General features: G+C 51.4%; 1 protein-coding gene across 13 annotated transcripts; it reads right to left on the reverse strand.

Annotated features, from left to right (window-relative positions):
• Nucleotides 1-117: 117 nt before the first annotated feature.
• On the reverse strand, nt 118-13,011 carry IL17RC (interleukin 17 receptor C). Of its 13 annotated transcripts, none has more exons than XM_026016838.2 (19): nt 12,568-13,011; nt 12,262-12,283; nt 11,914-12,066; nt 11,564-11,638; nt 11,375-11,473; nt 10,312-10,423; nt 9,933-9,977; nt 8,127-8,266; nt 7,843-7,902; nt 5,083-5,137; nt 4,816-4,997; nt 4,671-4,721; nt 3,737-3,782; nt 3,451-3,572; nt 3,125-3,184; nt 2,573-2,621; nt 1,039-1,134; nt 882-920; nt 118-786 (listed from the first exon to the last, which is right to left on the reverse strand). In XM_026016838.2, the coding sequence occupies exons 3-19, from the start codon at nt 11,914-11,916 to the stop codon at nt 161-163; spliced, it is 1,860 nt and encodes a 619-aa protein (XP_025872623.2). In that variant the 5' UTR covers nt 11,917-12,066; nt 12,262-12,283; nt 12,568-13,011; the 3' UTR covers nt 118-160. The 13 variants fall into 13 exon arrangements, with proteins under 13 accessions (XP_025872623.2, XP_025872621.2, XP_072578276.1 ...); XM_026016836.2 differs by having other exon boundaries at nt 11,364-11,473; nt 12,568-13,008; XM_072722175.1 differs by lacking the exon at nt 3,125-3,184 and having other exon boundaries at nt 11,364-11,473; nt 12,568-13,008.
• Nucleotides 13,012-13,214: the final 203 nt, after the last annotated feature.

Consider the following 13,214-nt stretch of genomic DNA (forward strand, 5'->3'; position numbering starts at 1 on the left):
TCATGCTACGTCAGCAGCCCGCAGGCGGCGCCGGGCTGCACCTGTCCCGGCGTTAAAGGGCCGCGGGCGTGGTGCTCGGCTGGCTACGCGGTCGCAGACACTGGCGGGAGGCGCGGGTAGAAAAATAGCGTCTGCCTTTATTCGAGTCGCTTCCCCTGCCTCACGTGCCATCCCGCGTGCCCCCCCCGGGGCCCCCGGGACCTCCGAGAGCCTGAAGCAGCTGGTCCAGGGTGGGCTGCAGGGCCCGGGACACTTGCTTGGCCCTCTCCCCGAGCCGCCCGGGACTGGGGGCGCCAGGCCCCTGCAGGGTCCCCAGGAAGTCGGGCAGCTGGGAGGGCAGGGAGAAGACCGGTACGCTGCGGAACAGGGCGGGCACGGCCCCCGAATGGAGCAGTCCGTCGAAGTAGGCCCCCACGTAGCGGCCGGGCGCCCGGCCCTGCAGGAAGTCGGGCAGCACGCAGCTGAGCGAGGCGGCGAAGGCGTCGTGCGGGCCGTGCGGGGCGGACGCCGACGCCGACGCCGCGTCCTGCAGCCACTCGTGGCACAGCGCCACGGCCCCGGGCGAGAAGAGCAGGACCACCACACCGCCCTCCTGCAGGGTCTGGCGCCGCTGCGCGTGGAACCAGGCCAGGGGCCCCTGCGCGCTCAGCTCACGCCGGCTCCAAAGGTCCACGGTCACCTGCAGCGGCAGCTGGCACAGCGCTGACGCCAGGGCGCCCACCAGGCGTTCAAAGCCCGAGTCCTCGGCCGAGTAGAGGAGCAGAGCCGCGCGGGCCCTGGCGGCAGCTGCCAGAGAGAACAGAGGGGAAGAGGAGACGTGAGAAGGCCTGAGGCCCGGCCCGCTGGGGGCGGCCCCCCGCCCGGCGCTTGCTCGCACTCACCCCCCGCGCGGAGGTCCTCCTTCAAGAGCCTCAGCCACCCTGTTAGGGGAGAGGGGCGCGGGCGGCCCATGAGCTCAGCCGCCACCTTCTCAAGGGAATTCTCAGGGGGCACGCCCAGCCCTGTCCCTGGGAAGTAAGGGGACTAGCAGGTGCTCACCTTTCACGTGGTCCTTCCTGAAAAGGAAGAGAAGGAAAAGCACAGAGGCCAAGAGTAGGCAGGCCAGCCACACCAGGGCCCAGCGCTGGTGAACGTCTAGGAGACCCGGGGGAGAGGACAGGCTGGTTAGATACCTTACCTTTTCACCCCACTTCACTAAGGAGAACTCATTTAAAAGATCTCTGAGGCTGCCGTGTGGTGACTGAACTGGCTCAGAGAAGTGGAGAGATTTGCCCCAAATCCACGGTGTAGAGTGTCAGAGTCAATATATGGACATAGGTCCATCTACTTGGGTGACCCTTGGATAAGTCACTTCATTTTCTGTCTGTTTTCACCTCTAAAACTGGGTTCACAATAGTACATTCTTCATAGGGTTGCTGTGAGGACCACCTATATTAATACAAAGTGGGGCGCCTGGGTGGTTCAGTGGTTGAGCATCTGCCTTACCCTCAGGGTGCAGGGATTGAGGGTCCAGGGATTGAGTCCCACATCAGGCTCCTTGTGGGGAGCCTGCTTCTCCCTCTGCCTGTGTCTCTGCCTCTGTGTGTGTGTGTCTCTCATGAATAAATAAATAAAATCTTAAAAAAAAATACAGAGCACTTATGCTGGGCATAGTAAGGGCTCAAATGTCAGGTAATATTGTCTCCTAAGGCTAGGATTGTTGGGCCCTTGACCTCACTGTTTTGAGGACTCCAACAGCCTTCTAACTGGTGTCCCTAACCTCTTTTTTGCCTTCAAGTTCTTCACTACATGGCAGGCCCAGAGATCTTTTTAAAATACAAATTCGATTATTGCCTTTCAGGAAGCTCCTGCTTCCTGCTCTTAATATAAAATCCATTTTCCTAAGGGGCACCTGGATGGCTCAGTTGGTTAAGGGTCAACTCTTGATTTTGGCTCAGGTCACGATCTCAGGGTTGTGAGATCGTGGGTGTGGAGTGTGCTTAACATTCTCTCTCTCTGCTCCTTCCCCCTCTTTCTCTCTTTAAAAGAAAACAAAACAAAACAAAAAAAAAACCAATTCCTTACATCAACTCCCAAGGTCCTAGATAGCCCTGCCATCTTTGGGATAGAGGTTTGCCTTCCAAGTCTGAGGCCTGCCTTCCAAGACACTCCAGCCACACTGGCCACCTTGAAGTTCTCAAAAAAGACTCTTCCTCCCCTTCACCTAGCTCAGCCTTCAGAACACCCGAAACCTTTTCCTGGCCTCACCCCAATCTAAGTCAGGCCCCCATTATGTGCATTTATGGATATAGACACTTTATAATGAATGCTTCAATAGCTCACATTTACTAAGCGTAAGTGATTGTTTAGCTAATGTCTTCCTAGCCTTCTATGGCTGCAATTGGAGCAGGGATTGTGTCTTTTTGGTGATGCTTGAATCCCTGTAAGCTATCTTATTTTTTGAATGAAGGACGGAATGTCCCTCTGATTGATCTGAGCCAGGGAATGACAAGGCCACTGCATGTGCCCCTCCTAGGAATGTCTAGATGCCAGTCTTGGTACAGAGAGGAAGGGCAGCTCTTGTAATACTCACACTTGTCCATGGGGCAGGCCCATAGTGCTCTCAGCTCATCTTCCCACAGCTGTAAGACACAAACAAAACCAAGGCCACAGCCCCAGAAGTCCCACCAAGTTCTGGCCAGACTGATCTCCAAATTCCCAGTCCCAACTTTGCACACTTCATACACACACAAGTCCCTGAAAGCCACTCTTTGATCATGCTGTGCCTACTCCATGCCAAATCTGGCCCACATGAAATCACCCTTCCTTGAAGCTCTCCCTGGAACCCAGTGCTTAGCACATATGAATTTGGTTCTGTTTACTGTTTTCTAGCCAGCAGTGAGCAACTTGGGAACAGGAACTATATGCTTCTTCAAGTCTTGGCTTCCCCAGGGCTGGACACAAAATAAGCAGAAATAGATGATGAATGGGTACTAGAGAGGCAGTGAGGAGGCCCCTGCTTAGGAAGAGAGAGTTTCCCTGGTGCCCTTTTCTAGGCACAGGAAGAGATGGAAGAAGTTAAATACAGACCTTTAGGCCTACTGCCCTTGGGCATTGGCACAGGGCCCTCCTGCCACCTACTCACCTGCAGACACTGGCCTGACTGCAGGTCTTGTAGTAATTGCTCTCCAAGGCGAGCTGCCCTCTGCCAAGCCAAAAGGAGGCTGTCACCTAGGGGCACCACACTTAGGAGACCACCAAGCTGCAGCTGAGCAGAATAGTGGCAGGGTGGGGGGTGGTGCAGGGCTAGAGACTTGTAAGAGGTCACTGAGAACAGGGCCTGGGTCGGAGTCCACCCCCAAATACCCAGAGACCAGCATAGGGCCTGGCACAGAGGAGAAACTGAAAATTTGAAGCCAGATTTGAGATGGAACCAGAAAGGTACATGGAGGAGGGTCCACTCGTCCTCACCGTGGAGGCCTTGCTGAGTAGTGGGGTGCAGCCACTGGGTTCTAAGGCACAGAGTGATCTGTTGTCCTGGAGGCCTCGTGTCTCTACCAGCAGCAGATCATCCTTGAGGGCCCTGAGGGAGTCTGGAAGGGGTGAGAGCCCACTCTGAGTGAGACCCAGCCATGCTGGAGGCTGCCACTTGCTCCCACCCCTTCCCATGCCTGACCTCCACCCCCATGAACTGGCACTTCCAGGGCTCACCTCTACTGCAATGGCCCTGTCCCAACCTTCCCCAGGCTTCACTCACCAGCCCACAAGCACTCCTGTAGCTGCAGCTTCTCCCAGCTGCTCACCTGCTTAGAAGAAGTCAAGGTTAAAGGCACACAGAAAAGCAAGAGGCATGGCCACAACAGAAAAAAAGGACAGTAAGGGGAGGCCAGTCAGGATGTGTGTGTGGGGGGGGGGGGCAGAGGCGGGGGTGGGGGTCCTGCATTCTGGACCTAATGTTAGGCAGATCAGGGTTCAAGGCTGGGTGATAAGGAGATACTTTATTGGGATCCCTGGGTGGCGCAGCGGTTTGGCGCCTGCCTTTGGCCCAGGGCGCGATCCTGGAGACCCGGGATCGAATCCCATATCAGGCTCCCGGTGCATGGAGCTTGCTTCTCCCTCCGCCTGTGTCTCTGCCTCTCTCTCTCTGTGACTATCATAAATAAATAAAAATTAAAAAAAAAAATAAAGTGGATTTTCCTTAAAAAAAAAAAAAGGAGATACTTTATTTTTATCAGCCTCAACCTCATGAGGGCATCTGATCTGAAGAGCCTTATGACCCTAAATTATCTCTTTTCATGTCTGAAAAGCACTTTATACATTCCCTTCTCATCTAACCACCTTCACCAAAGGCCTCACCTGACGACTCCACTTCTATACTGTATTATTCACTAAGTCTACCGTCTGTCTTTCTCCATCAGAACATAAGCTCTCTAGAGTGGGTACATGTATTGGTTTTATTCACTACTGTGAAGTAGTTAACTATCATCCTCATTAAACAGATGAGGAGACTGATGTTCAGAGCAGTGAAATGACTTGGTCAGAGTCCCACGGCAGTGCTAAAATAAACAGTACGAATCTCACAGGTAGCCTATAACAACTTTGCTTCCAGTGACCCAAGGATAGAGTGGGTCCAGAAGACAGTGAATTATCGGAGGGGGGGGGTGTCCATGTGCGGTCCAGCCCCTTCTTACCTGGACACAGAGGTTGGGGTGGGCATTCAGCAACGGCAACTCAAGTGTCTTCTGTGGAGAAGGGGTAATGGGTGAGGTCAGGAAATGTGACCCCTGGGCTCCCCTTCCTTTCCTGATCCCAGGAGCCTCCCACAACTTCACTTACATTTACAGTGACATTTGCTTGATACAGAGGCGGGACCAGCGACTGGCAGGGGCCCCCGCCTGGTGCCTGCCAACATAGAGTGGCCTCAGCAAGCAGTGAGCAGGGTGCATCTAACCGCCAGCCCCGTGGGGGCAGTAGCTGCAGCCGGGCTGCACGCCAGAGGTTCCGGTGTGCCCGAGGGTCTGCGAGGAGAGGGTGGGGTCACTGGGCATGCAGCATGTGGCCACCTGCACCATTCCACCCTGGTCCCAGCCCTGGTCTGCTCACCCTCCCTAAAGGGACAGATGCTTGTCCTGACAGAGTCGGGCTCTAAAGGCCACACCTGGAAAAGAAATAGAGCTCTATTAATCCATTCTACCCAGCTGACCCTCCAGGAGTATGTGCCAGGCCCTCTGCTAGGCACTGGAGATACATTCATTCAACTAATATTTCATCAACACTTGCCCAGTCTTTTTCCCTTTGTAAAGCCCTAGAGTTGCACACTTTTATTTTTCCAGCAAATCCTATGCCATTATCTAGCAACACCTTAATTCAAAAGACTTTTAATGAGTACCTACTCTGTGTCTTAGCACTAGGGGTGTTGATAACTAAATCCATAGTCATTTTGTGTGAACCTACTATATGCCGGGTACTGTGCTAAGTGTTAAGACACATTCATTTATTTTTCCAATAGAATATATATGTATTTTTAAAGTAAACTCTACCCACAGTGTGGGGCTCAATCTCATAACCCTGAGATCAAGAGTCACAAGCTCTTTTGACTGAGCCAGCCAAGTACCTCATTTGTTTCAATAAACTTTTATTTTTTAAAAGATGTTATTTATTTATTCATGAGAGACACAGAGAGAGAGGCAGAAACAGGCCCCATGCAGGGAGCCCGACTCAGGACTTGATCCCAGGATCATGCCCTGGGCTGAAGGCAGCGCTAAACCGCTGAGCACCCAGGCTGCCCACTTTCAATAAACTTTTAAAGCACCTCTATTCTGTACTTAGCCCTGTGGTAAGCAGTATAGATAATACATTAATTTATTCAGCAAACTTTTAATTAAGAACACCTACTATGTGGCAGGCATTGTGCTTGGCAGTAAGGATGTTTATATCACAGCAAACATTTCATGAACATCTGTTGTGCGTCCTATCATAGTGTGTTTGTAGAGTTTCATTCATTCATTCATTCATTCATTCCTTTAACAGACTTTTTTTTTAAGATTTTATTTATTCTTGAGAGAGAGGGAGGCAGAGACAGAAGCAGGCTCCATGCAGGGAGCCTGATGGGACTCGATCCTGGGTTTCCAGGATCAGGCCCTGGGCCGAACGCAGTGCTAAACCGCTAAGCCACCCAGGCAGCCCCCTTTAACAGACTTAATTAGCACCTACTACATTCCAGGTAGGAATTGTGCAAGGCTCTGGGGGAGTTACTAAATTTTAATTAGGTATTATTTCCTGTCATCAAGAAAATTACAAAGTCACATTTGTAGTAAGGATAAAAAAAATGTATATAAATTAACAAATTAATCACTCATTTATTGAGCACCTATTGTGTGCAAGAAGATGCCCAAATGAGAAAGGAAGTGATAAACGAACAAGAAAAGACAAAAGTGCAAGAAGACTGGAAGAAAGAAGAGGCCACACAGTTGAGGAAAAGCTTTGGGAAGCTTTGAGATAACATTTGAGCTGGAAGGATTTGGTTGTATAGAAAAGAAGTGAAGGCATTTCAGGTAGTGGAAATGACAGGTGTTCATGCTAGAGATAAAATAGATAGGACCTGATCATCATATAAATGTGCAATCAGAAGAGGAAAGAGAGACACCTGGCTAATTCAGTTGGTAGAACATGCAACTCTTGATCTCAAGGTTGTTAAGTTCAAGCCCCATGCTGGGTGTAAAGATTACTTAAAAATAAAATCTAAAAAAAAAAAAAAAAGAAGAGGGACGCCTGGGTGGCCCAGCAGTTGAGCATCTGCCTTCTGCTCAGGGTGTGATCCCGGGTCCAAGGATGGAGATCCGCATCAGGCTCCCTGCGGGGAGCCTGCTTCTCCCTCTGCCTGTGTCTCTGCTTCTCTCTGTGTGTCTCCCATGAATAAATAAAATCTTTTAAAAAATTAAATAAATAAAAATGAGGAGGAGGAGAAAGAGCCAACATATAGAAGCCTAGATACTTCCTTTTATAAAATCTCCATAAGGCTGGTATTGTTATTCCCATTTACAGACTCAGAGAGGTAAAGTGACTTGCACAAAGCCACACAGTTAGCAAATGGCAACAGTCAGGATTCAAACCAGTCTGAGTTCACAGCACATGCTGTGTTTTCCAGAGGAGCACAAAGAAACAATTGGAGGAGCAGGGGAAGGCCTCAAGGAAGAGGTGACATTTGAATGGGGCCATGAGGGCAGCCCCGCTGGCACAGGGATTTAGCACCACCTGCAGCCTGGGGTGTGATCCCGGAGACCCAGTATTGAATCCCATGTCGGGCTCCCTGCAAGGAGCCCGCTTCTCCCTCTGCCTGTGTCTCTGCCTCTCTCTTTCTCTCTTTCTTTCTTTCTCTCTCTCTCTCTCTCTCTCTCTGTGTCTCTATGAATAAATAAATAAATCTTTAAAAAGAATGGGGCCATGAGGGATCCCTGGGTGGCGCAGCGGTTTGGCGCCTGCCTTCGCCCCAGGGCGCGATCCTGGAGACCCAGGATCGAATCCCACGTCGGGCTCCCGGTGCATGGAGCCTGCTTCTCCCTCTGCCTCTCTCTGTCTCTGTGACTATCATAAAATAAAAAATAAAAATAAAAAAAAAAAGAATGGGGCCATGAAGCATGAGTAGGAGTCCTGGTGCATAGAGGCTCATGAAGAACATTCAGAGCCTGCAATAGGCAGAAGACACGGCAGCAAAGGTCAAGAAAGGGCTAGTCACCTTAGGGAGAAAGAGTTCCCATCTCAAAGAGGAGTGTGGAGGATGGTGAGACAAGGAAGGTAAAGGCCACCTTCCTCATCAATGCCACAACCCCCTTCCCCTGGCACCTACCTACACTCTTTTCTTACCTGAATACAAAGGCAAGGAAACAGGTCTGTGTGGTTCAAGGTAATGGTCTGTGGCCCAGTCTGTGGGACAAACAGAAGGCGAGAAGTTGGAGAAGATGAGGAGGAGGAAGGCTGGAAGCCAGACTTGAGGAAACCAGGCAGGCAGTTGTTCCCCCACCAGTGTTTCTTGCTTTGGGTGTGGGTTGCTGTATCCTCTTCAAGGATCCCCTTTGATGATGCACTTACATCCTTAGCCTGGGCATCAGCCTAGACTGGGAATGGATTTAGGGAGACAGAGCCCTCACCAGGTTTCTGTGCCACCAGGGTTTTGTAGGGCCCTGGATTTGGTTCCAGTACAGGGAGAGGCCAAAGCGCTGCTCCTCAGAGACATCCAGCACCAGGTATACATCATCACCATCAGCAGACACATTGAGCCAGGGCAGGGCTGTGGGGGGATGCAAAGAGAAACTTCTTTCACCCTTTTTCTATACTCAGCCCTGGTCGTATCCCTCCAACTGACCCTTTGGAATTTCCTTCAAATCCCTGAGACTGGAAGACTCTTGGAGGGCAGAGATCTCAGACCAGACTTTGTCCCTAGCAGCCAGCCCAGTATCTTGAAACAACTCTTCTCCCTCTGCAGCCAGAAGGATCCTATAAACACTGTAAGATAAATCATGCTTCTCTGCTCAGAACCTTCTGATGAGCCCCCCAAATTACTCCCAGAGTAAAAGCCAGGGTCCTTACAATGGCTTGCAAGATCCTACCTGTTCTAACCTCATTTCCTAGCACTCTTGTCCTTAATTAATCTGCTGCAAACACACTGCCCTCTTTACTAATACTTAAACACACCAGATACATTCCTGCTTCAGGCCTTTGCACTGGCTGTTCCCTCTGCATATGGAATGTTTTTCCCTCAGATACCGACTTGGCTCCTCCCATACCTCCTTCAGCTGTTTACTCACTAGAGTGAGGCCATCCTTGATTGCTGCAACTCCCAACTCCTTTTTATCTTCCTTTCCTTTCCCCAAATTTTCTCCATAGCACCAATTACGTCTTACTGCATAGTTCACATCTCCATGTGTTTATTGTGTCCTCCACCACCTGTACCCTGACCTTGACTCGCATTTAGAATGTCAGCTCTGTAAGTCTGGGATTTTTGTTAGTTTTGTTTATTGGTTTATCTCTACTGCCTAGGACTATTCCTTGGGCAGAGTCGTTGCTCAATAAGTATCTGTTGAACAGGGACACCTGGGTGGCTTAGTCAGTTAAGCATCTGCTTTAGGCTCAGGTCATGATCTTGGGGTCCTGGGATTGAGCCCTGCTTCGGACTCCCTGCTCAGTAGGTCTGCTTCTCCCTCCCCCTCTACCCCTCCCCCTGGGTTGTGCGCTCTCTCTCTCTCTCTCTCTCTCAAATGAATAAATAAAATCTTTTAAAATAAATGTCTGTTGAATAGATGAACCAGTGTCTACTGAATGAATGCACTTAACACTTTTTTTTTTTTAAGATTTTATTTATTTATTCATGAGAGATACAGAGAGAGAGGCAGAGACATAGACAGAGGGAGAAGCAGGCTCCTCACAGGGAGCCCGATGTGGGACTCGATCCCCAGACCCGGGATCACACCCGAGCCAAAGGCAGACACTAAACTGCTGAGTTACCCAGGTGTCCCAACACACTTTTCTATATGTATCTTATACCACAGTAAAAAAGAAAATACAATATGAAAAGTGAACAAAGTGAAAATAAAATTCAAATAGTGCCTAGGAAAAATCATCAGAGCCTTGACTTTCCTAACCTTTATTTTATGGTTTAATATTATTTTTATTTTGATATGTGGTGGTAGTGGGGTGTACCATAATCTTAACAATGCTTTGGGCCTCTAGATGTTCCTCATACTAATAAATAAATCTGTTATAAAGAGTGAGAGATTTACCTTCATGTTCCCAATGCCTGGCACAGAATAGGAGCTACTGCAGTTATGTGTGATGAATGAATGAACTCTATGAGCATCTGGATTGTGGGAAGCCCAGACCTGAAGCCACCTCCAGAGTCCCTCACACTCTAGACCCTGCCCCTCCCTCCTTCCAGCCCCACTGGCCATAGCCCCTACCCCAGCAGCTCTGGATGCTGTCCCGGACTTCGAGCCCCTTGCAGTCTGGGGAGAGATCACAGAAAAGCCTCCAGTGGGACCAGGAGCCAAAGATAGAAAGGGGACAATCCAACCCATGGGGAGCACTGGGAAGGGCTCCTTATCCCCTAAATACCAACCCATCTATCCAATGCCCAAAGCACCTTCCTCAGGCACTGGGAAGTAATATCACCTGAGGAGAGGAGACAAGAGGGATAGATTCTGGGGAGGATGGGAGCTCAGACCTCTGCCTGAGAGTGGATGGGACTAGGAAGGGGGTGAAAGCAGAATGGCAATGGTCATAGGGGAAAGAGACTAGAGGGGCCAGGACTCAGGGTCCCTGAAGCTCTGGGGCACTTACCAGGCAACTGCTGTGTGAAGTTGAGTTCTTTCTGGTACCTGGGCTGAGTGTAGGACCAGATTCGCACCTCAGCCCCCAGAGCAGCCTCAAAGCAGTCAAATACTACAGAGCCCTGTGAGGAGAGGAGTAGTGGATGGCTGGTGGTATAGGCTCAGAATACAGGCCAAGGGCTCTGAGCTCCTCCATGGGCAGCTCCACTCCCCTCCCCACAAACCAATGACTCTATACTGTACAGCCCCAAATTCTCCCATTAATGTTTCCTTTAAAGGCCTCTAGTTCTAAAGCACACACCCTCAGAAGGGGAGGGATAAGGGCCCTTGATATCTGAGTCCCTGCCCCCACCTCTGCTGTCCTGAGCCATGTGGCCAAAGCTAAGGTGATCAGATACCCCAATACAGATGTGGGATGCCACTTCCCACAGCCAATGCCCTAGTGGTCCTCACAACTGCCCTTTGAGGTGGGCCAGCAGATTTTCTCCTGTTCTACAATTTTCAAGGCAAGAGGATATTGGCTAGGAGCTGGGGGCATGAGGGAAAGTCAAGGGTTTGCGTGATTTGGCCCAAGTGAAGTTACACCTTCCAAACACATGTGGCCTCCTGAAGTAGGGAGAAGCCCCAACACCCTGCACCACGGTATATACACAGGGCAGACATGGTATTGCAGAAAGTCCAGAGAAGTGGATCCAGCCCACAGACCTCCCCGGTCCAACCTCAGTTTCTGTCTCTGGAAAATGAGGGTAATAATAAAGCCTAGTTCAGGCGTACTTTTGAAGATTACAAAAGAAAGTGAAAATTAAATTTCCTGAAACCCTTCAGAGCTGGGCATTACACCAGGCGTTTTACACATACCAGCTCATCTACTTTTCACAACAGCCATATGAGGCAGGACTATTATTATTTCCATTTTACAGATAGGAAAAAAGAAGCATAAAGGGCTGAAAGGGCTTGCCTGAAGCCCCACCAGAGTCAGTACACAGAGATAACACATACAAGAGGACTTCACAGATGTCATATTTAGAAGATAGTCATTGCTATTATTATTATTTCGCATACCACAGACTGACCAGGCTGCACGAGGGCAGCAGGCACTTGCACCTCCAGCAGGACGCACCGTGCAGTGGGGTAGGCCTGGAAGGAGAGCACCACTTGGGCCTGGAGAAAGGCTGTGAGCAACAGGGTGGGGCACCGGTCAGCCCAGAGGCCTTGGGCAAGGCCCTGGCTAGGGGCAGTTGGGCCAGCTGGGTTGTCCTCACCATTCCTAGGCTCCTCCAGTTCTGGATCAGCTGCTCTTCCAAACGTGTCCTCATCTTTAGGTTCTTCCCAGTGGCCTAGAAGGAGCCGAGAACAAGTTCCAGGTCAGGCCCCAGCTCTGGGCTGGCCTTGGGCTTGATTTCCTTCCTGAAAGCCCAGTGCTGGGAAGGAGGGGCCAGGCCTGGGGCCTGGGGGGGGAGACAGGGAGACCAGGCTGACCTGGGGGTCCTATGACCAGTGTTCTCCAGGAGAATACCGAGGATGCGCAGGACTGCCTGACCAACTTCTCAGCCCTTGTGCCCATCCAGACATGCTGACATGTGCACATACAGTTGGGAAATATAATGCTCACCATGCACAGCCAAGTGGATGGCCACACGCACACAGAGGTCACAGTCAGTCTCCTGGTAGCACCTCAATACCAGCTCTGTCTGCAGGCGTGTGGGCACCAGCACAGGGCCTGGGGCAGACACGATGCTCCCAGGCAGGCAGAGCACGTCACCATCTGTGCATGAAAGGTGGTGGGAACTAAAGCTGTTCATAATGCAGAGGTTAGTTGTACCTGACACCCCCAGAAGGCCAAGGGGTTTGGGGCTCTTCCCAGGCTGTGGGTGGGTGGTGAGGGCATGGAACTGGAACATCACCCCCCCCCTCCACCAACCTGGACAGTTCTTTTCTTTCTAACAGTAGGGCTACTCACCCCAGAGGTGGCAGGAAAGGCCCTGGGAAGGAGGTAAAGACAGTCAGAGTTCACGCCATGAAATCTAGACATTTCTCCCTGCCTGATATCCCTGCCCACCCTTCTGGGCCTCCTCATTCAAGCTCCTCCCAGAAGACAAACCCAGCTCTTGCCCCCTTCTCATTCTTCTTTTATCCCATCAGCACCAGACAGACCAGCCAGGGCAGTTCTGGTGGTGGTGACAGTGACAGGAACCAGGCTAGGGCCTCAATGGGCCGCAGACTGAAACTTATGCTTTCCTCAACCCTCCCAGTGCCCCAGACTTACCGGAGAGCAGCGGGCAGTGTCCTGAGGCCCCATAAGCTTCTCTAAAGAGAGGACCATGGGGCTTCGGCCCAGTGCCAAGGACAACAGGAACCAAGGCACAGGCATCTTCCAGGTGCCAGGAGGCACCAAGGCCCAAGGCCCTGTCCGTCCCCCCCCAGAGGGGGGGGCAGACACCGTACCTCTGCTCCCACTCAGCCCCAAGCTTGCGGGTAGGAGGGGCTAGAATCCCTCCTCAGCCTGGGGTCCCGGTGCTGGCTTGAGTACTCCCTCTCCTGGGAGTCCTGAATCCCGTCCCAGTCCCAGCCAGAGTGCTTTCGCTTTGGCTCCCGGCAGGCAGCAGGCTTTTCCCGCCCCGCCCTGTCCCTCCCACCAACACCAGGCCTGGGAGCCAGCAGCCTTGGACTGGGGTGGTGGCCTCGTCTCCTTCCCCTCTCCTCCTCCTCCTTCTCTGCTGACACCTGGCTAGGAGGGGCCCCTGAAGAGGGTGGTGGCATCACAGCTGAGTAAGGGAGCTCTTACTCACCCTGGGAGTCCCAAAGGAAGAGGCCTTGGGCAATCCTGGGGCATTTCCACTTCCTACATGAACCTGAGATTTTGGCACCCATTAAGTTCCCTCATACTGTGCATCCCTCGCTTCACACATCTGC

This window comes from Vulpes vulpes, chromosome 9 (assembly GCF_048418805.1).
Source record: "Vulpes vulpes isolate BD-2025 chromosome 9, VulVul3, whole genome shotgun sequence".
Taxonomy (NCBI): domain Eukaryota; kingdom Metazoa; phylum Chordata; class Mammalia; order Carnivora; family Canidae; genus Vulpes; species Vulpes vulpes.

Coding starts and splice junctions, on each gene's coding strand:
- IL17RC (XM_026016836.2), bottom strand. CDS start 12,672: ATGCCTGTGCCTTGGTTCCTGTTGTCCTTGGCACTGGGCCGAAGCCCC. Junction 12,284..12,567: donor ACACTGCCCGCTGCTCTCCG/GTAAGTCTGGGG, acceptor CCTCCTTCCCAG/GGCCTTTCCTGCCACCTCTG. Junction 12,067..12,261: donor CCTTTCCTGCCACCTCTGGG/GTGAGTAGCCCT, acceptor TTTCATGCACAG/ATGGTGACGTGCTCTGCCTG.